The sequence below is a fragment of the Camarhynchus parvulus genome, chromosome 29 (genome assembly GCF_901933205.1).
Source record: "Camarhynchus parvulus chromosome 29, STF_HiC, whole genome shotgun sequence".
Classification (NCBI taxonomy): Eukaryota; Metazoa; Chordata; class Aves; order Passeriformes; family Thraupidae; genus Camarhynchus; species Camarhynchus parvulus.
In genome coordinates this window covers 138,291-159,814 of record NC_044599.1, presented here as the reverse complement: position 1 = coordinate 159,814, position 21,524 = coordinate 138,291, and the positions used below count along the sequence as shown (strand labels likewise).

Sequence of the window (21,524 nt, the reverse complement as noted above, 5' to 3'; positions counted from 1 at the left end):
AGGTGTGTGTCCCTGCTCTGCCCCAGCCCAGCCCTGATCACCCCTCGGGAGTTCCCGATTTGCTGCCCCCCACACCGAAGGCCAGACTCGCCCCCTGCCAGCCTGGAGCTCCATTGCTCATTCTCTGCCATTCCCGCCTGGGCTTGGCAGTGAAACACAAAAAGGAAGGAAAAGGCTCTTTTTCTATCTCCTTCTCTTCCCATCTCTGTTTTTAATGCTGGCGGTTTCGTGGTAACCCAGCCGGGAGCTAACCCCGCTCTGGGTCCTGCTGCCGGCCTGCAGTGCCACTCCCGGCTGCCCCGAGGCTTTGGGAGGACGCTGGAGTCCCCTAGCGTTCCTCGCAAAAACGGGAGCGTGGGCCGACAGAGTGGAAACTGCAGCAACACGGGGAGGAATAGGGGAAAAATACCTAGAAATTGAAAATTCAGCGTTCTGGGGGCTGTGCCTTGCCCCCCTGTCGGGGTCTCTGGGGTTCTGCCCTGCCTGGTGGGCACAGGGATGTCCTGGCACAGCCACTGTCACCCCTGGGTGGCTCAGAGCCCCTCAGACGTCCCCAGATCCCCAAATCCTGCAGAGGTGGGGTCCCTGCTGCTCGCTGCTCATCCCCACGGTCCCAGTTCCCCTCAGCAGCAGGAATTCATCGCAATCTGCAGGCTGAGAACGAGACAGCCCCCTCCCCTCTGCCCCTTTTTGTGGCCGAGATTGCGGCCAGGCCGGTCCTGCGCAGAGCCCCAGGGCGCTGGTGGCATCGCAGCTGCTCTGGGCTTCACTGTAAATCGCAGCCTTGGGGTGCTCCTCCTTCCCAGCCCTGGACAAGGAGCCCGGCGAGGGGCTGAGCCCCACTCCTGATTTTTGTGGGGGTTTCATGTGCCACGAACACCCCAGCTCTGCCTTTGTTTGCCCCTGCAAGGGGAAATGGAATTTCCTGCTGGCGCCCCCGGGGCACCTGCGAGCTCCCAGGTGATGCCCTGGCTCAGGAGCTCTGCCTCCCAAAATTCTGGAAGCCACAGAACAAAGGGAAGGAGGCTCTGCCTTTGTGTGCCCCCGTCCCCTCATGGGGCTGCAGATTCCCCAAAAAGCGGAGCAGGCAAAGCCTCGAGATGGGCTCTGATTGATTCCAAGGGCTTGGGGAGCAGTAAAGAGCACAGCAGGTGATTTAGGTGAAAAGCACCCCCAAAAGCCGAGCTCCTGGGCCTGCGGGGGCATCCTGCTGCCCCTGGCGGGTGGGGAAGGGGCTGCTCAGCCTCGGCTGCAGAGCCTGGGGGGAAATGAATTCCTGTTAGCGAGGAAGGGATGGGCTGGGAGCGAGCGGTGGAGGCAGGCTGTGCCGGTGCTGCCCTCCTCGGGAAGCTGCGCTGCTTCCTGCCCGCAGTTCAGGAGATCCAGCCTGATTCTGCTTGGGAGGAGCGTCCCCGTGTCCCAGCTCCGGTCCTGGCCCAGTCCTGCCCCGAGGGAGGGGCCCGGAGTGTCCGGCCCCTTCCTGCTGGTCCCTGATCCCCCTCTGGGCCAGCCCCATTCCCAAACCCAAACCCAAACCCAAACCCATTTCCAAACCAGCCCCATTCCCATTCCCAAACCCAAACCAGCCCCATTCCCAAACCCAAACCCAAACCCATTTCCAAACCAGCCCCATTCCCATTCCCAAACCAGCCCCATTCCCAAACCCAAACCAGCCCCATTCCCAACCCCAAACCAGCCCCATTCCCAAACCAGCCCCATTCCCATTCCCAAACCAGCCCCATTCCCATTCCCATTCCCAAACCAGCCCCATTCCCAAACCAGCCCCATTCCCAAACCAGCCCCATTCCCATTCCCAAACCAGCGACATTCCCAACCCCAAACCAGCCCCATTCCCAAACCAGCCCCATTCCCCCCAGCCCATCCCTGTGCCCCGGCGCTGCCCCGGCCGTCCCTGACCCGCTCCTCTCGCGCTCCTGTCCCGCAGAGAGCCCCAAGGAGAGCTCGGAGCCCTCGGGCTCGCCCGCGCCCGTCATCCAGCACAGCTCGGCCTCGGCCGCTCCCAACGGGCTCCGCGCGGCCGCCGAGGCCGTGGCCAGCTCGGTGCTGGCCCACATGGCCGGGCAAAGGACAGAGCTGGCCGTGCCCGCGGCCTCGCCCGTCATCATGGCCCCACAGTCGCACTCTGCCGGCAGATGATGGCCCCGGGCCGGGGGCAGCCGCACGGACTGAGCACGGCCGGCCCCGACCGCGGGGCCCGGGACCTTCCCTGTCCTGTCTGGGGTCTGTGCTGAGGGGTTCCGGAACCTTCCCTGTCCTGTCTGGGGTCTGTTCCACGGGGCCTGGGTCCTCCCCTCTCCTGTCTGGGTTCTGTTCTTCCGGTTCCGGTTCTGGTTTGGTTTGGTTTGGTTCGGTTTGGTTCGGTTTGGTTTAAGGGCGGCTCTGGCGCTTTCCCCCGATGGAGCCCCCGGGGAGGGCGGGTTCAGGGTCCCTGTGGCAAACACTAAATCTGGGGAGCCCCAGTGCTGGCCCTGGCCCCGGGCAGGGGCTGTGACACTGGTGACACTGTGTGCTGTCCCAGGCAGGGGCTGTGACACTGGTGACACTGCCTGCTGTCCCTGGGCAGGGGCTGTGACACTCCGGTGACACTGCCTGCTGTCCCTGGGCAGGGGCTGTGACACTGGTGACACTCCCTGCTGTCCCTGGGCAGGGGCTGTGACACTCCGGTGACACTGCCTGCTGTCCCTGGCAGGGGCTGTGACACTCCGGTGACACTGCCTGCTGTCCCGGGCAGGGGCTGTGACACTCCAGTGACACTGCCTGCTGTCCCTGGGCAGGGGCTGGGACACTCCAGTGACACTGCCTGCTGTCCCAGGCAGGGGCTGTGACACTGGTGACACTCCCTGCTGTCCCTGGGCAGGGGCTGGGACACTGGGCTGTTTGGCGGGGGCTGTGACACTCCAGTGACACTCTGTGCTGTCCCGGGCAGGGGCTGTGACACTGGTGACACTCCCTGCTGTCCCTGGGCAGGGGCTGTGACACTGGTGACACGGGGGGGCTGGTACACCCTGCTGTCCCTCGGCTCCAGTGACACTCTGTGCTGTCCCGGGCAGGGCTGTGACACTGTACCCCTGCTGTCCCTGAGCAGGGGCTGTGACACTCCCTGCTGTCCCGGGCAGGGGCTGTGACACTGGTGACACTCTGTGCTGTCCTGGGCAGGGGCTGTGACACTGGTGACACTCCCTGCTGTCCCTGGCAGGGGCTGTGACACTGGTGACACTGCCTGCTGTCCCAGGCAGGGGCTGTGACACTGGTGACACTCCCTGCTGTCCCTGGGCAGGGGCTGTGACACTGGTGACACTCCCTGCTGTCCCTGGGCAGGGGCTGTGACACTCCAGTGACACTCTGTGCTGTCCCAGGCAGGGGCTGTGACACTGGTGACACTCCCTGCTGTCCCTGGGCAGGGGCTGTGACACTGGTGACACTCTGTGCTGTCCCGGGCAGGGGCTGTGACACTGGTGACACTCCCTGCTGTCCCCCTGACACTCCGTGCTGTCCCCGTGCTGTCCCCGTGCTGCTCCCAGGCTTGTCCCCGCTGCCCAGACCGTGGCACCTTCACCTGGAGCCTCCCGGAGCTCTGAGCTCGGGCACCGAGGGCTCCTCCCGGCCCCAGCCCCGGGATCAGCTGCCCCTCAGGGACCCCGATGGCCTCAGAAATGGCCCTGAATCGCGGGATGTCCCCCGGGCGAGGGAGGGAGCGGGTCCCTGTCCTGCTGGGGGGCGCTGGGCTCTGTCCCTTGTGCCCCTGGGTGGCTCCAGAGCTTCCCCAGGAACCACAGGTGGAGCCAGGAATGGGGAATAATGGGGAATAATGGGGAATGGGAATGGGGAATGGGGAATAATGGAGAATGGGGAATAATGGGGAATGGGGAATGGGAATGGGGAATGGGGAATAATGGGGAATGGGAATGGGAATGGGGAATGGAGAATGGGAATGGGGAATGGGGAATGGGAATGGGGAATGGGGAATAATGGGGAATGGGAATGGGAATGGGGAATAATGGGGAATGGGATGGGGAATAATGGGGAATGGGGAATGGGGAATGGGAATGGGGAATGGGGAATGGGGAATGGGGAATAATGGAGAATGGGAAATGGGGAATGGGAATGGGAATGGGGAATGGGGAATGGGAATGGGGAATGGGAAGGGCTGCTGCGTGTTTTTGGGATGTGGAAGGAATCTTGTCCCGGTCCATGGAACCGCTGCAGCCCCTGGAGCTGCTGCCCCTCGGGTCCCTCCTCAGCCAAGCCCCCCTCAGGTCGCACTCGCCACTTTGGAGCCCGGTTGGTTGGTCCAGGTGATTTTGGTCGGTTCCCAGGGACAGCGGAAGCCAAAGCCAAGGCTGAGCAGGGGACTGGGGTCTCAGCACTGATGGGGGAGCCCTGAGGTTTGGGGTTTTCCCAGCCGTGGAATCCGGCTTCTCCCCCTCCCCATAGTGCAGCTCTTCCTCAGCTGGCGTCGGGGTCAGGGTGGGTTTGTGTGGCTGCTCCCCTTTTTCCTCTTGCTCATCCCAGCTCCTCTCCGTGCTCCAGCCTTGGAAATCTCCTGTTGGGGTCCCACACATCCCCCAAAGCCCCTTTCCCCCGTTAAAGCTGTTCCTGAAGCCCAGTCCCGGCTCCCAGCTGTCTCCAGCACTCGGGATGTTTCAGCTGCAGCTGAGGGCCCAGGTGAGGCCAGGGGGGATCCTGGGGGTCCCAGGGGGTGCAGCAGCCCCTCCCGTGCTCTGGGGGAGCCGAGGTGAGTTGAGCTCTGGGCTGGTCCCCTCTGGTTCCCCGTTTGCTGTGGGGGCCTCGCCGGCACAACCAGGGAAATCCAGGGAGGGCAGCGGCTCCCCCAGCCCCTCGTGTTGCCCTCGGGGCACCGAGAGCGCCTGGGTTTTGTCTGATGGGGCTGTCCTCGGGATGGGGGTGCAGGAGCAGCTCCCCATCCCCACATCCCCCATCGCCAGTGCCTTGAAAACTCTGCCAATCCCGAAGAAGGAAAGCTCCGAAGGTGGTCAGGGACGAGCGGGAGCGAGCTGGGTGCGGGTTCAGCTGTACCTGGGTCACTCAGGGTTGGAGCTTCCCGTGCCCATTCCGCGTGTGCTTTACCCCAAAGGCAGCCCCTCCTCGCTTGGTGACCAGTTTTGGGGCGAACCCTCCCCGGCCCCGCTCGCTCGGCAGCGCCGGGCGCCTGCACTTTGCTCTGCCCGCCCCGGGAATGCCGGGGGGCCGAGCCTGCTCCTGTCCCCTCTCCTGTCCCCTCTCCTGTCCCCTCCTGTCCCCTCTCCTGTCCCCTCCTGTCCCCTCTCCTGTCCCCTCTCCTGTCCCCTCCTGTCCCCTCCTGTCCCTCTCCTGTCCCCTCCTGTCCCCTCTCCTGTCCCCTCCTGCCCCCTCTCCTGTCCCCTCTCCTGTCCCCTCCTGTCCCCTCTCCTGCCTCTCCTGTCCCCTCTCCTGTCCCTCTCCTGTCCCCTCTCCTGTCCCCTCCCTGCCGGGACCGCGGCCCGGGCACACCGGGGGCTCCTCGCGGCTCTGCGGGCTCCGGGGGTCTGTGGATTTTATGGGAATTGTGGAATAGGAACGGATGGGTGCAGAGCCCGGGGAGCCCCGCGGCGGGGAGCTGCTGCTCCCTCCTCCTCCTCCTCCCTCTTCAGCCTCCAAATCCCCGCGGATCGGGCGGGGTTGGTCCCGTTTCCCCCCGGCCCCGGTGTTTGGTCCGGGGTTCTTGGCCCGGCCGGGAATTGTGACATTTTGGGGCTCCCGGAGCCGTTCCTGCTCTGTTCGCCCCAGGGCGAGCCCGGGAGGTGCCGGAGGGACGCGGCAGGAGGGTCCGGGCGCGCCCCCCACCCCCCAGCTGCTTTGTGCCACGAGCTTTGACGATCAATAATGGAAGAAGCCAAAAAAGGACCCCGAGTACCTGTGTAGTATCTTATCAGTCCATATCGACGCGTATACGCACCCATGTATCGTAGAGCGGCCGCCGCGGGTCTGAGCCGGCCCCGCGGGACCCCCGCCCCACCGGGCTCCTGTGAGCGGGTCCTCACAGCCCCGCGGGGCCCGGGGCCGCGGGGGGACCCGGGGGCCGCGTCCCAGCCTCCCCCGCCCTCGGCCGTGTCATACCAAACATGTAACGTGCCTTTTATTTATGCTGCAAATATAACGTGAACTATTACCCAGGAGCTGCCGGCTGCTGCGCTTTGTGGGGCTGCGGGCTGGGGACACCCCTGGGTGTCCCCGGGGTTCAGGGCGTGGGTGGCACCGGAGCGAGGGTGACACCGGCTGGACCCGGGACAGCGTGGGACTGCCACCCTCAGAGGGGCAGCGCAGTGTCCCGGGGCGCCCTCGGCTGCGTTTTTGGGGTGATTTCGGCTGGGTTGGGGTCAGGGGAGCCGCGGCCGCGCCGTCGGGGCTGCAGGAGCGCGCAGCGGCCACCGGGGGGCGGCAGCGAGAAACGGCCGGGGGTGGGGGTGCGGGGGGTCCCGGTCTGGGGGGGTCGCGGCCTCGGGAACTCCCGGCGCAGTTCGGGGGTCCCGGGGCTCTCGCTGCGCAGCCCCAGCGGCGCCGGTTGCGGGGCCCGGCGGGGGGGAGGTGCGCGGCTCCCCGTCTGTCCGTCCGTCCCCGGGCGGCTGTCGGGGCAGCTAAATGGGTTTCAATAACGGGCGGCGGGGCGGTGGCGGGCGCCGTGCGGCTGCTGCTGCCGGCGGGGACCCCGCGCTCCGCCCGCGCCTGTCCGGGACCCCGGCGGCAGCAGTTCGACGACAGTCGCGCTTTACAGCGCCTTTTACGACAGCCGCGCTTTATGGCAGCCTATACGACAGTCGCGATTTACGACAGTTTTGCGACAGTCGCGATTTACGACACCTTTTACGACAATTTTGCCACAGTCGCGCTTTACGTCACCTTTTAGGGCAGTTGCACTTTACGACACCTCTTACAACAGTCGCGACTTACGACAGTTTTGCGACAGCTGCGCTTTACAGCACCTTTTACGACAGTTTTGCAACAGTCACGCTTTACGTCACCTTTTACGACAGTTTTCCAGCAGTCGTGCTTTACAGCAGTCTTTTACGACAATCACGCTTTCCTGCACTTTACGACAGTCTCGCTTAAGGGCAGTTTTATGACCGTCGTGCTTTACGGCACTTTTTTTATTGAGCTTGTACGGCACTTTACAGCACTTCACTTTGCAGCACTTTGCGGTTTTTATTTTTTTATTTACTTCTAATAATTTTATGTTTTAAATTTTGTTTTTTATTTCATTTTTATTTCTAAGTTTTCTATTTTTAAAGCTTTTTATTTTATTTGGTGCTGCCCAGCCCAGCTCAAGCCGGTGATTGTGGTGGTGTTTGAGGGTCCCCAGGACGAGGGAAGAGATGAGAACTGTGACTCCCCCGTTCAGAACGATTTATTATTTTATGATTTATTATTTTATGATCTCTATTATGCTGAAAGAAAATGAGATACCAGAACTGTACTGGAAGAGCGAGGAGACGTCAGGCAGGGTGCCCCGTGCGCTGCCCGGCCCCACGCAGACACCGACACCGGGAGCTCAACCCCCGGCTTTGTTGTGGGGGCCGATGGCTCCGGGACCCTCCGGAACGGGGGGGCCGGGCCGGAGGGGGCCCAGGCCCTGAGGTCTGTCTGTCTGTCTGTCTGTCCACCCACAGTGGGTGGGGGCGGCGTCCAGAGTTCCGGGGGCAGCTGTGCGTGCCCAGCGGGGCTCGAATGCCCCGGGCAGGGATCGATTGGCCTGGGCAGGGATTGATTGCCCTGGGTGGGGATCGATGCGGCGGGTGTTGCCCAGGCGGCTTGGGCGGGGATGTGGGGTCCCCAGGGGATGATTGCCCCGGCGGGGATCGATTGCCCGCGGGATCGATTCGCGGGATCGAGGGATGATTCCCCCGGCTCCATGCCCCCGGGATCGAGTCCTGGCGGGGATCGATTGCCCCGGCGGGGATCATTGCCCGGCAGGATCGATTGCCCCAGCGGGGATCACTGCCCGGGGCGGGATCAATTGCCCCAGCAGGGTCGATTGCCCCGGGCAGGGATCGATTGCCCCGGCGGGATCAATTGCCCCGGGCAGGGATCAATTGCCCCGGCGGGGATCGATTGCCCCAGGCGGGGATCGATTGCCCCGGGCGGGGATCAATTGCCCCGGGCCGGGATCAGCATTGCCCCGGCGGGATCGATTGCCCCAGGCGGATCGATTGCCCCGGCGGGGATCAATTGCCCCGGCAGGGTTCGATTGCCCCGGGCGGGGATCGATTGCCCCGGGCAGGGCTCGATTGCCCCGGGCAGGGCTCGATTGCCCCAGGCGGGGCTCGGTTGCCCTGGGCAGGGCTCCCTTGCCCCGGGCAGGGCTCCCTTGCCCCAGCACGGCTCACTTGCCCCCGGCCATGATGCGCAGGTACTGCAGCGCATTCCGGGCCGCCTGGGCGCGGGCGCCGTCGCGGGACGGGGCTGTCCCGTGGCACACCGTGGTCGGCTGCGTGGACAGCTCCACCAGGCACTGGTGCAGCCCGCTGAGGCTCAGCGCGTCTGGGGGCACAGCGCGGTCACCCCATCGCCCCCGGGCACCCCCGGCCGAAGCCGGGGCGCCGCGGGCCCGGGCAGGGCTGGAGGGGGCCCGGGCTCACCGATGTCGAGGTAGCTGATGGCGAAGCTCTGCTCCTCCGGAGCTCCTGCAGCAGGGCGCAGCGCCCCGGGCGCGGGGTTGCCCCCCCGGCTGCGCAGCTGGCCCAGCTTCTCGCCCGCCGAGTTGCGCAGCGAGTCCCAGGTGCAGCCGGGGGCGCGGCCCCGCAGCCCCTCCAGCCGGGGGCACGTCTGGGGAGGGGGCACGGGGGGCTCGGGACCTGCCCAGCCCCCGGGCTCTGTCCCGACCCCCCCGGAACGGCGGGACACCCCCGGGACCACCCACAGCCCCCAACCCAGGGGTGCGCTCCCCACGGCCCGGAGCAGCGCCACGGAGGGGACTCGGGGGTGGCGCTGGGTGGCTCTGGGGACTCCAGGGTGGCTCGGGGTGGCTCGGGGTGGCCGTGTCCCTCCCAGTGCCCCCAGTACCATGTTGAACTGGTCCTCCTCGCCCTCGGCCTCGCTGCCGTCGCGCGGCTCCATGGGCACGTTGTGGATCCTCACCAGCATCTTGGCGGCCGCGTTGCGCTTGGCCAGCTTCTTGGAAGTGCCGCTGCCTGGGGAGGGGCCGGGGGTCAGCCGGGACCCCTGGGACCCCCAGCCCCGCCCGGGACCCCTGGTGCTGCCCTCACCGATCTCCACGAATCTCTCCACCCGGCAGGTCATGGTGAACTCCTTGCGGTGCGCCGGCCCCGACTCCTGCGTCACCGTGTACTCGGGCAGGCGCCAGCCCTTCTGCACCACCAGCTCCTGCGGGGACACGGCCGCCCCCAGAGGGACAGGGGGACACGGGGGGGCATGGGGACACGGGGGGACATGGGGACACGGCCACCCCAGAGGGACAGGGGGACACAGGGGGACATGGGGACACGGCCACCCCAGAAGGACAGGGGGACACGGGGGGACATGGGGACACGGGGGGACATGGGGACACGGACACCCCCAGAGGGACAGGGGGACACGGGGGGACATGGGGACACGGGGGGACATGGGGACACGGCCACCCCAGAGGGACATGGGGACACGGGGGGACATGGACACCCCCAAAGGGACATGGGGACACGGCCGCCCCCAGAGGGAAAGGGGGACACGGGGGGCCATGGGGACACGGGGGGCATGGGGACACAGGGGGACATGGGGACACGGCCCTGAGCCGCGATCAGCGGCCCCACAAGGGGGTAACAGGCTCCAAAATGGAGATACCGGCCCCAAACGGGGATAACCGGTCCCAAAATGGGAATAATTGTCCTCAAAATGGAGGTAATCAGCCCGCCCCAAAACAGGCATAACTGTCCCCAAAAGAAGGATAACCCACCCAAAGCAGGAATAGATGTCCCTAAACAGGGATGAGCAGCCCCAAAAGGGGAATGACTGTCCCTAAATGGGGATAATCAGCCCCAAATGGAGGGAACTGTCCCTAAACGGGGATGAGCAGCCCCAAAAGGGGAATGACTGTCCCTAAACGGGGATAATCAGCCCCAAATGGAGGTGACTGTCCCTAAACGGGGATGAGCAGCCCCAAAAGGGGAATGACTGTCCCTAAACGGGGATAATCAGCCCCAAATGGAGGGAACTGTCCCTAAACGGGGATAATCAGCCCCAGAAGGAGGTGACTGTCCCCAGAAGGAGGTGACTGTCCCCAAAACAGGAACAACTGTCCCCAGATGAGGAGGAGGCCCCAGATGCCATCGTGCTCCCCCCACCCCACAAACGGGTGAGGTCCCCCCGGGCCGTGTCCCCCCCCCGGCCAGGCGCAGGGGCGGGGCGGTGTCCCCTGGTGTCCCCTCCCGGCCGTGGCACGCACCTGCAGCGCCCCCACGGGGTTACACTCGGCCTGGGGGGGGGACACCGGCGTCTTCATCTCCAGGGGGGGCCCCCTGCGGGGCACAGGGGTCAGGGGGCACCCAGGGCCGGGGGGGCCCGAGGGGCCGGGGGCGTTGGGGGGAGGGGACACGGCGGCCCCCCTTACCTGGGCGAGGGGGGGGGCGCGGCGGGGGCCGGGGGGGGCGCGGCGGGGCCGGGCTCTGCGGGGGGCTCCGGGGGGAACGGAGAGCTGGGGGGGGGGGTCAGAGACACCCCCGAGGCCTTGAGGGGACCCCCCAGCCCCCCCCGGGACCCCCAGACTGCCCAGAGCCCCCCAGGCACCCCCAAACTCCCCAGGAGCCCCGAGATTCCCCTGGGAACCCCCACACCCCCCCAGACCCCCCCCAGACCCCCAAGCTCAGCAGAGCCCTCACATCCCACAGGATCCCCCTGGGTACCCCCAAACTCCTCTGGACGCCCCCGAGCCCCCACCTGTGCTCCAGGGGCTCCAGCATGGCCCCCCCCCCTCTGAGCAGCCTCAGGGCCACCTCGGCCGCCTTGTGCTTGGCCGCCTTCTTGCTGGGCCCCTGCCCTGGGGGACACGGGCACGTCAGGGGCACGCGGGGACACCGGGGGGACCCTCAGGGACCCCTCAGGGACACCGGGGGGCCCTGGGGGGTTCGGGGTCCCCCCGTGACAGCGATGTCCCCGAGGGGAGAACAGGGACAGGGGGGCTGTGGGGGCTCCCCAGGGGGTCCCTGGCCAGGCTCCCACCGGTGCAGCTGATGTCCCCGAGCGTGACGCGGAAGGTGAAGTTGGGCTGGTGGGCCTGGCCCTCGGCCTTGAGCAGGTCGTAGCCCGGGGTGCGGCCTAGGCGAGTGCCATACTCCTGCAGCAGGCTGATGGGCGTCTTGCCGGGGCTGGCCGCCACCATCTGCTCCAGGCTGCGACACGGACACGGCAGCGTGAGGACACGGCTGGGACGGGGACAGGGACAGGGATGGGACAGGGATGGGATAGGGCAGGGACAGGGACAGGGATGGGACAGGGATGGGGACAGGGGGACAGGGACAGGGATGGGACAGGGATGGGATAGGGCAGGGACAGGGACAGGGCAGGGACAGGGACAGGGATGGGACAGGGCAGGGACGGGGACAGGGACAGGGATGGGACAGGGACAGGGACAGGGCAGGGACAGGGACAGGGACAGGGACAGCAATGGGGACAGGGATGGGACAGGGATGGGACAGGGACAGGGCAGGGACAGGGCAGGGACAGGACATGGACAGGGATAGGGACAGGGACAGGGACAGGGACAGGGCAGGGATAGGGACACGGCAACAGGGGTGGCACTGCCACGGAGTGTGGGGACATGGGGTGGCATTTGTGCGTGACGTGGTGACACGGGGACAGGCATGGAGCCCCGGCACAGCGTGGGGACATAGGTGGCACTGCCCCACAGCCTGGGGACACGGGCAGGGGGTGGCGGTGCCAGCTGGGACACGCGTGGCAGGGGGTGGCGGTGCCGCACGCGGGGACAGCACCGCCCCCCTCCCCTCCCCCGCCCCTCCCCGCCCGAGCCCGGCCTAGGCCGCACCCTCCCCCCGGCCGCCGCCGGCGCGCCCCGGCCGGAAGCCCCGGGAGGCCCCGGGAGGCCCCGGGCGGTGCCGGGCGGGCCTGGGCAGCCCCGGGGGTCCCGGTACCTGGGGAAGGCGCCGCCGCTCCGCCGGGCCCCGCCCGCCCCTCCTCGCTCATCCCCGCCGCTCCGGCCGCCGCCCGCGCCGCCAGGGGGCGCGAGGCATCACGGGAGCGCCGCGCCGCGCGGGGGGCGATGGGAACTGTAGTCCGCCCGCAGCGCGCGCGGCCACCGTCAGCCCGCGGGCGGACTACGCTTCCCATAACCCCCCGCGCCAAGGGGAGGGCGGGAGCGAGGAGGACGCGGGAAGCGGGGTCACGTGGTGCTGGAGGGGCGGGGAGGGGGCCGTGCCTCAGTTTACCCCGAAAGGGGTCAGGGGACAGCGGGGACAGTGGGGACTGTGGGGGCAATGGGGACAGTGGGGACATGGGGACAATGGGGACAGTGGGGACAATGGGGACAGTGGGGACTGTGGGGGCAATGGGGACAATGGGGACAGCGGGGGCAATGGGGGCAATGGGGACATGGGGACAATGGGGACAGTGGGGACATGGGGACAATGGGGACAGCGGGGGGCAATGGGGACAGTGGGGACATGGGGACAGTGGGGACTGTGGGGACAGCGGGGGCAATGGGGGCAATGGGGACATGGGGACAATGGGGACAGCGGGGCAGAGGTGGCCCTGGTCAGAATGGGAGCGCGGGGATGGCCCCGGGAGCGCTGGGACCCAAGGACACCGTACTGGCGGCACTGGGATGGCCCCGGTGCCCCGTGCGCTGCTGGGCCCGGCCGGGGCCGGTGCCGGTGCCGGCGGGGTCACGGGGACACCGGCGGGGTCACGGGGACACCGGCGGGGTCACGGGGACACCGGCGGGGCGGGTGTTGGAGTCCCGGTGCTGACGCCGGGAGCTGCCGGTGCCGGTGCCCGTGCCGCCCTCTCCGGTACCGGGGGGTGGTCCCGGTGCAGAATCAGGGTCCTGATGCAGGATCGGGGTCCCGGTGCGGAACCACGGCAGTCCCGGTGCCGGTTCCTGACGGTGCCGAGTGGGGGTCCCAGTGAAGTGTTGGGGTCCCGGTGCAGTTTCGGGGTGCCGGTGCGGTGTCGGGGGGCTCCCCGGTGCCGGTCTGTGGGTCCCGGTGCGGTATCCGGGTCCCGGTGCCGGTCTCTCCGCTGCGGCGGTTCCCGGGCCGGTACCGGGGTTCCGGTGGGGTACCAGTGCGGTCCCGGTGCAGCATCGCGGTCCCGGGGCGCTGCCGGGGGCGCTCCCGGTGCCCGTGCCGGTCTCTCCGGTGCGCGGGGCGGGGCCGGGGCGGGGCCGTTCCCGTCGGGCGGGGCCGTTCTCGCCGCTCGCCCCGACCGCGGCCCCGGCCCCGGTACCGGCCCCGCCCGCCGGGCCCAGCCCCGCAGCACCGGCACCGCCGGGCCCCCCGGCCCCGGGACCCCCGGGACCCCCGGCAGCAGCGGCGGCCCCGGGCAGGGCCCCGGAGCCCCCAGGTACCGGCAGCGCTCGGGGGATGCGCCGGGATGGGGGAGGGGGCAGGGCCGGGGATGCGCCGGGATGGGGAGGGGGCGGCGGGGCCGGGGGGCTCGGGGCCCCCCATCACCGGGACCCCCCAGGCCCGGGGGCGCCGCGCCCTCCCCTCCCCCTCGGCGCGGGGGGCTGGGGGAGGGGATGCGCGCGGCCCCTTGCACGCGCGTGACCCCCCTTGCACACGCGCGTGCACGCGCCTGACCCCCGTTCCCATCCCCCCGGCCGTGCGCGCGCCTCGTGACCCCTTGCACGCGCGCGTGCAAACGGCGGCAGGTGCGTGCGCGCGCGCCCGCCGGTCCCTGCGCGTGCCCGCGGGGCCCCCCCGTGAGCGCGCACCCGTGAGCCCCCCAGCCCCCGGCACGCCACGTCCCCCGCACCCGCCCCCCATGTCGCGACAGGGCGCCATGTCCCGACATGACGCGCCGGCGGGGGCGCTGTTTCGCCCCCGCTCCCCTCCTCCCGCGCTGCGCTGTCGCGACACGGGCCCGGCGCTGTCGCCTGTCGCGAGAGCCGCCCTCCCCCCGCTCTGTCCCGGCCCCCCCGGGTCGCGCCCCCGCTCCTGCCTCAGTTTCCCCGGGGTGGGGAGGGCGGGAGGCCCCATCCCTTACCGGGATGACGTCACCGTGTGACGTGATGTCACCGCGGGGGGACACGCGCGACACCTGGAGGGGCGGGGGGCGCCCCCTCCCCCGCGGGTCCCTCGGGGTGACGCTCGGGCCCTGCCCCGCCCCCGCCGCCCCAACCCCCCCAGTTTCAGTGATGACATCATCGCCGGCCGCGCTGTTGCCATGGCGACCGTCCCCCGCCCCGGGGACCCCTCGTGCCTCAGTTTACCCCGAGCGTGCCCGGGGCTGACCCGGCGCGGGGGGGGCACGCACGTGTGCAAAGGGGTCACACGCGTGTCGGGGGGTCAAGCCCAGGGTCCGGGGCTGCCCCCGGCCCCGCTGACCGCTCGCCCCCAGCCCCATGGCCTGCCTGCACGAGACCCGCACTCCGTCGCCGTCGCTGGCGCTGCCGTCGGACGGGACCCCCGAGCAGGAGCTGACCCCCACGCAGTGCGTGCTGCGCGATGTGCTGCCCGCCCCCAGCGCCCCCCCCGAGGCCTGGCCCCGCCGGGGGGGGTCCCGGCCCCCCGAGCTCGGCCCCGAGGCCGCGGGGCCGCTGGCGGCCGACGCCGCCCACCTGCGCTGCCAGGCCGGGGGCGGCTTCCTGGAGGGGCTCTTCGGCTGCCTCAAGCCCGTGTGGACCATGATCGGCAAAGCCTACGCGGCCGAGCACAAACACCCGCCCGAGGGTGAGCGCCCGGGGGCCGGGGGCGCCGGGGGAAAAGGGTCAAGGGGAGTGAAGGGGTCAAGGAGCTTCAAAGCAGGGCCCAAGGGGGAAACGGGGGGCGAGAGGAGAAAAGAGGGGAGTGAAGGACAAAAGCAAGGCTGAGGGGGGAAAGGAGGGGTGTGGGTGTGTGGGTGCCATGGTGGGGGTCCCGGGGGGCTGTGGGTGCCATGGTGGGGGTCCCGGGGGGCTCTGGGTGCCATGGTGGGGGTCCCGGGGGGCTCTGGGTGCCATGGTGGGGGTCCCGGGGGGCTCTGGGTGCCCTGGCTGTGTTTGCCCTGGCTGGGGGTCCCGGGGCAGCGCTGCCATGCCCCGGTGCCCGCAGACCCCTGGGAGGTGCCGTTCGAGGAGATCCTGGACCTGCAGTGGGTGGGCAGCGGGGCGCAGGGCGCCGTGTTCCTGGGCCGCTTCCACGGCGAGGAGGTGGCCGTGAAGAAGGTGCGGGACCTCAAGGAGACCGACATCAAACACCTGCGCAAGCTCAAGCACCCCAACATCATCACCTTCAAGTGAGAGGGGGCTGCCGGCACCGGGGCACGGGGACAGCACGGGCAGGGGGACAGCATGGGGGGGGACAGCATGGGCATGGGGACAGCATGGACACAGGGACAGCATGGGCATGGGAACAGCATGGGCGGGCACAGAAAGGGACAGCATGGGCAGGGGGACAGCATGGGGGGGGACAGCATGGGCATGGGGACAGTGTGGGCAGGGGGACGGCACAGAAAGGGACAGCACAGGCACAGGGACAGCATGGGCATGGGGACAGCATGGGCATGGGGACACTGCAGGAATGGGGCATGGGCACGGCATGGGGCATGGAGCATGCTGGAACATGGGCATGGCATGAGCATGGACATGGCATGGAATGGACACGGCATGGAATGGACATGGCATGGGCACAGCATGGACACGGAATGGACACGGCATGGACATGGAATGGACACTGCATGGACATGGCATGGACATGGAATGGACACATCATGGACATGGCATGGACATGGAATGGACACATCATGGACATGGAATGGACACTGCATGGACATGGCATGGGCACAGCATGGACATGGAATGGATGCGGAATGGACATGGAATGGACATGGCATGGGCACAGCATGGACACGGCATGGACACGGAATGGACATGGAATGGGCACGGCATGGGCACAGCATGGACACAGCATGGACATGGAATGGATGCGGAATGGACATGGAATGGGCACGGCATGGACATGGAATGGATGCGGAATGGACATGGAATGGGCACAGCATGGACACAGCATGGACATGGAATGGATGCGGAATGGACATGGAATGGGCACGGCATGGACGCGGTGCCCAGCACGGCCACGGCCGCAGGGGTCACGGCCCCCAGGGCGCCGTGCTGGGGTGTCCCCGTGGGGCGGGGCCCCGGTGGCCGCGGCGGGCGCTGAGGCGGCGCTGTGCCCGCAGGGGCGTGTGCACCCAGGCGCCCTGTTACTGCATCATCATGGAGTTCTGCGCCCAGGGCCAGCTCTACGAGGTGCTGCGCGCCGGCCGCAAGGTCACCCCCTCCCTGCTGGTCGACTGGTCCATGGGCATCGCCGGGGGCATGAACTACCTGCACCTGCACAAGATCATCCACCGCGACCTCAAATCGCCCAAGTGAGCCGGGACGGGGCTCGGGGCACCCCGGGGACCCCGGGCGTGGGGCCGTGCGTGGGGTGGGCGCGTGGCAGGGCGGTGCCAGGATGGTCCTTGGCCGTGCCCTGTCCTTGTGGTGCTGTGTCCTTGGCCGTGCCCTGTCTCTCCTGGTGCCGTGCCTGTGCTGCTCTGTGTCCGTGAGCTGTGTGACCCTGGCAATGCCGCTCCTGGCGCCTTCATGCCCGTGGCAGTGCCCTGCTCGTGCTGGTGGCCGAGCTGTGCCTGCAGTGCTGGCGTCCCCTCAGCCAGGGCCACGCTGGTGCCATTGCACGTCCGTGGTGGGGCCGTGTCCTTGGTGCTGTCCCACGGCAGGGCAATGTCCATGGTGGCATTGTCCCATTTTATTGGTGTCCTACGCCAGTGCCATGTCCGTGTTGGTGTTGTCTCATTCTGTGTCTGTGCCAGTGCTGTCCCCTGTCTGTGTCCATGCTGGCTGTCCCCTGCCCGTGTCACCACTGTCCCCTGCCCATGTCTCGCTGTCCCCTGCCCATGTCTGCGCTGTCCCCTGTCCATGTCACCACTGTCCCCTGTCCATGTCTGCCATCCCCTGTCCGTGTCACCACTGTCCCCTGCCCATGTCACTGCTGTCCCCTGTCCATGTCTGCCATCCCCTGTCCATGTCACCACTGTCCCCTGCCCATGTCTGCCATCCCCTGCCAGTCCCCGCCGTGCTGTGACGCGCTGGTGCCCGCAGCAGTTGCATGCCCGCGGTGGTGCTGTGCCCGTGCCGTTGGTGTGTCACTGGCGTGTCACTGGCGTGGCACTGGCGTGTCACTGGCGTGGCGCTGAGCGCGTGTCCCCAGCATGCTCATCACCTACGACGACGTGGTGAAGATCTCGGACTTCGGCACCTCCAAGGAGCTCATCGACAAGAGCACCAAGATGTCCTTCGCCGGCACCGTGGCCTGGATGGCCCCAGAGGTCATCCGCAACGAGCCCGTCTCCGAGAAGGTGGACATCTGGTGAGGCCACGGGGACACCGGGGACACTGCAGCAGCAGGCACTGGGGACATTGTGGGGACACCGAGGACACGGAGATCGGGACACCAGGGTACCAGGAGTGACATGGCAGGGCCAGGGGACATTGGGGACCGCAGGAGTGGGGACAGCGGAGGGGGAAGCAGTGAGGGGACAGCAGGAGGACGCCGTTGGTGACAGGGCCACGGGTGCCCACAGGTCCTTCGGGGTGGTGCTGTGGGAGCTGCTGACGGGCGAGATCCCCTACAAGGACGTGGACTCGTCGGCCATCATCTGGGGCGTGGGCAGCAACAGCCTCCACCTGCCCGTCCCCTCCAGCTGCCCCGACGGCTTCAAGGTGCTGCTGCGCCAGTGCTGGTGAGTGCCCATGGGGACACCCCGCGCTGGGGACGCCCTGGGGGCGCTCTGGGGGCGCCCGTGGCACGGGGCACCCCACCACAGACGGGGTGGGCAGGGCAGGGGGGACCCCTGGCTGTAGCTGTGCCCCCCCTGTGTCCTGTGCACCCTTCTCTGCCCCTGGTCCCCAAAACCTTCAGGACCCCCCAGCACTCCCAGGCTCTCCCAGAACCCCCCCGAGACCTCTCAGACCCCCCCAGCACCTCCAGGACTCCCCCAGCCCCCCCTGAGGGCCGTGTCCTTCCCCAGGAACAGCAAACCCCGGAACCGGCCGTCCTTCCGCCAGATCCTGCTGCACCTCGACATCGCCTCGGCCGACGTCCTCTCCACCCCCCAGGAGACCTACTTCAAATCCCAGGTACCAGCCCAGCAGCCCAGGATGCCCTTCCTCCAGCTGGGCAGTGCCCGCAGTGCCCGGCACCGCCGGAGCCCTGGATGTGCGGGGTGGCCGGAGCCCGGTGATGTCCAGAGCCCGGGGTGGCCGGAGCCCCGGGCGGGAGATAGGTGAGGCGGGAGGGGTAGGGGTGGGAGGGCGAGCAGTGATGCCGGAGCGGTGATGTCCGAGCCGGGGCGGAGCGGTGGCCGGAGCCCGGGGTGTGGCCGGAGCCGGTGTGCGGAGCCCGGTGTGGCCGGAGCCCGGGGTGTGCGGAGCCCGGTGGCAGCGGCGGCGCTGTCCCTGTGCCGCAGGCCGAGTGGCGGGAGGAGGTGAAGCTGCACTTCGAGAAGATCAAGTCGGAGGGGACGTGTCTGCACCGGCTGGAGGAGGAGCTGATCAACCGCCGGCGCGAGGAGCTGCGGTGGGGCCGCGCTGGGGGCACCGGGAGCGCTGGGAAGGGGCGGGGGGGGCGCCAGGGGCTGATGGGGCACGGGGAGGGCTCTGGGTCGCTGTCCCTGTCCCCGCTGCCCCATGAGCTCGTGTCCCTGTGCCCCGGCCGGCTCTGACGCCGCGCGTGTCCCCAGGCACGCGCTGGACATCCGGGAGCACTACGAGCGGAAACTGGAGCGAGCCAACAACCTCTACATGGAGCTGAGCGCCCTCATGCTGCAGCTGGAGCTCAAGGAGAAGGAGCTGCTCAGGTGGGTGGGCAGCGCCCAAACAGCGCCCCCACAAATGACACCCCCAAACAGAACCCCCTCCTAAAGAACACCCCAAAACAGAACCCCCGAAATAACACCCCCAAAGAGAACCCCCCAAGCAGCACCCCCAGAACCCTCTGTGCCCACCCCACGGTCACAGCCCTTTGTCCCTGCCGTGGTTCCCCTGACCCCGTGGCCGCTCCCCCGGCCCCGCTTGCCCCGGCTGGGTGCCCACGCGTGGCCCGTGGCAGGCGGGAGCAGGCGCTGGAGAAGCGCTACCCCGGGCTCTTCAAGCCGCGGGTGCCGCGGGGGCTCCTGCACGGCAACGCCGTCGAGACCCTCATCAAGAAGCGGAACGTGCCCCAGAAGCTCTCGCCCCACGGCAAGCGGTGAGCGGGGGCTGGGGTCCCTCGGGGGGCACCTTGGGGCGTTTGGGGCGGCGGGAGATGGGGGGAAAATGGGGGTGCCGGAGATTTGGGTTGGGGGGCACGGATGTGTGGGTCCAGCAGGGTGGGGGGGACTGGAGACCTGGCCGTGGGGTGGTTTAGGGGACTGGGAGGACGGCGTTCTTTGGGGTGGGGGTGTCTGGGCTCTTTGGGGAGGGGGGTGATGCTCTGGGTGTGCAGATGTGGGGAAATCTGGATTTGGGGTCGTTTCGGGAACTGGGGGTGTCTGGGTTCTTGAGGGGAGAAATGCTCCGAGTGGGGACCTCGGAGTGGGGGTCCGGGTCCTTTGGGGGAGTTCTGGGGCTGCAGACCCCGGTGTCCCGGGGAGGGCGGGGGGCTCTTGGGGGCTGTGGATGTGCCAGGGGTCGCGGTGCCTGGGTCCCCTCCCACAGCCCTCGCCCGTGTCCCTCCCGTGCCCAGCCCCGACATCCTGAAGCCGGAGGTGCTGCTGCCCAAGCTGGACGCGGCCATGGCGCAGGTGGCGCTGCCGGGGGGTCCCAAGGGCCCCCCGTCCCCCGGGCGCGGCCGCCGCGCCAAGGGCCGCCACCGCAAGGCGGGGCCCCGCGGGGGCTGCGGGGAGCCGGGGCCCGAGGCCGGGACCCCCCGGGGCCCCCCGCCACCGCCGCCAGCCCCGACATCCTCGGGGGCACCCTGGAGGCCGCGGGGGCGCCCCCGGCCGCGGAACCGGACGCGGGGCCCGAGGGCGCCGCGGGCAGCCAGGGGTCGCCCCCGGCGCAGCCCCCCACGCCCGGGGAGCCCGAACGGGAGAGCGGCGCCGGCCGGGGGGGCAAAGGGGGCGCCGGGCAGCACCTGACCCCCGCGGCTCTGCTGTACCGGGCGGCCGTCACCCGCGGGCAGGTGAGACCCCAGACCCCCGCGGCCCTTTTGGGGGGGGGGGGGACCCCAGGGCCGTCCCAAAGTGGGAGGGGGATGGTTCCTTGGGGCGGGGGGGGGACGTCAGCACTGCCGGGTCCCTCGCGGGGTGGGGGGCGAGGGTCGTTCCCGAGGGCCTCAGGAGGACCCCAAGACCCCCTCCCTGCGCCCCCAGAAACGGGGGGTCTCGTCGGAGGAAGAGGAGGGCGAGGTGGACAGCGAGGTGGAGCTGCCGCTGCGGCAGAGGTGGGTGCGACCCCCGCCCGTGCACACCGGGAGGGCTGCGGGTGCTGGAGCCCCCCGTCCTCACCGCCCTCGCCCCCTGCCCAGGTGGCCCCCGGGGATGAGCAAGCGCCAGTCGCTGTCCACCTTCAGCTCGGAGAACTTCTCGGACGGCGACGGCGACGAGGGCCACACGAGCGAGCCGTCGCACAGCGCCACCCCCGACGTGGGCAGCACCAACACGGACGAGCGCCCCGATGACCGCTCCGAGGACCTGCTGTCCCAGGGCTCCGAGATCCCGCTGGACGCGGCCCCGCCCGAGGGGCCCGGCCGCCGGCACGGGGGGCTCAGCCCCACCAAGGTGAGGCCCCCACCCAGGGACACCCCCGGGGCTGGGGGTCCCGGAGCCCCCCAGATGGGCTTGGCAAAGGGAATGGTGCCCATGGGGTGGGGGGGGCCGTGAGCCCCCAGACAGGGGCGGCAAAAGGAATGAGCCCCCAGGAGGGGGTCGCTGTCCCCAGGAATGGCCCCCGTGGGGTGGGGGTGGCAAAGGGAAGGGGGGTCGCTGTCCCCCAGGAATGGCCCCCGTGGGGTGGGGGTGGCAAAGGGAAGGGGGGTCCCTGTCCCCCAGGAATGGCCCCCGTGGGGTGGGGGTGGCAAAGGGAAGGGGGGTCGCTGTCCCCCAGGATGTCCCAGCCCCGTTCGTGTCCCCAGGTCTCCGAGGACTCGGACTGCGACAGCGCAGAGCTGGATCACTCAGGCAGCGGCGAGGGGCCCCCCCGGCCCACAGCCCCCCCGGGCCTGTGACCTGTGTGCCCCCAGAGCCCCACCCTGCACTCCCTCACTTGTACAGCCCCAAATATTTATATAAATATCTATCGCTCTCTACTGCGGCTGCTGCCTTGGGGGAATGGGGGGAAG

At 68.9% G+C, this 21,524-nt stretch overlaps 3 protein-coding genes across 4 annotated transcripts in view; 2 read left to right on the top strand and 1 right to left on the bottom strand.

The window, feature by feature from the left end:
• LOC115914656 (cyclic AMP-dependent transcription factor ATF-7-like) overlaps nt 1-2,550 on the top strand; it is a 45,020-nt gene extending 42,470 nt beyond the window's left edge. Inside the window, exon 12 of the mRNA XM_030967288.1 lies at nt 1,946-2,550. Within this exon, the coding sequence (XP_030823148.1) occupies nt 1,946-2,157 (212 nt within the window). The 3' untranslated portion in view covers nt 2,158-2,550. The remainder of the gene's footprint in view (nt 1-1,945) is intronic.
• Nucleotides 2,551-8,188: 5,638 nt separating this feature from the next.
• Nucleotides 8,189-12,230, bottom strand: TARBP2 (TARBP2 subunit of RISC loading complex). 2 transcript variants are annotated; one of them, XM_030967233.1, is made up of 9 exons: nt 12,135-12,230; nt 11,206-11,375; nt 10,924-11,023; nt 10,598-10,681; nt 10,433-10,505; nt 9,261-9,378; nt 9,058-9,185; nt 8,634-8,820; nt 8,189-8,535 (listed from the first exon to the last, which is right to left on the bottom strand). In XM_030967233.1, exons 2-9 carry the CDS (start codon nt 11,363-11,365, stop codon nt 8,378-8,380), a joined length of 1,008 nt encoding a protein of 335 aa, XP_030823093.1. In that variant the 5' UTR covers nt 11,366-11,375; nt 12,135-12,230; the 3' UTR covers nt 8,189-8,377. The 2 variants fall into 2 exon arrangements, with proteins under 2 accessions (XP_030823093.1, XP_030823094.1); XM_030967234.1 differs by lacking the exon at nt 10,598-10,681 and having other exon boundaries at nt 8,190-8,535.
• A 2,283-nt stretch (nt 12,231-14,513) lies between these two features.
• Nucleotides 14,514-21,479, top strand: MAP3K12 (mitogen-activated protein kinase kinase kinase 12). The gene is given in 14 exon segments (XM_030967087.1): nt 14,514-14,894; nt 15,255-15,438; nt 16,381-16,572; nt 17,415-17,573; nt 17,788-17,946; nt 18,235-18,343; nt 18,673-18,782; nt 18,946-19,062; nt 19,314-19,451; nt 19,929-20,122; nt 20,125-20,366; nt 20,557-20,627; nt 20,712-20,964; nt 21,318-21,479. Coding segments are annotated over 14 exon segments (2,349 nt in total). The 5' UTR covers nt 14,514-14,566; the 3' UTR covers nt 21,411-21,479.
• The last annotated feature ends 45 nt before the right edge of the window (nt 21,480-21,524 follow it).

Bases quoted from the DNA above. Each gene is read 5' to 3' on its own strand.
- TARBP2 (XM_030967233.1), bottom strand. From the start codon at position 11,365: ATGGTGGCGGCCAGCCCCGGCAAGACGCCCATCAGCCTGCTGCAGGAG. The intron at 10,682-10,923 runs GTGGGGGCTCGG...CCCCCCCCCCAG, and splicing joins CTGGAGCCCCTGGAGCACAG to CTCTCCGTTCCCCCCGGAGC. The intron at 9,379-10,432 runs GTGCGTGCCACG...GTGTCCCCGCAG, and splicing joins ACCCCGTGGGGGCGCTGCAG to GAGCTGGTGGTGCAGAAGGG.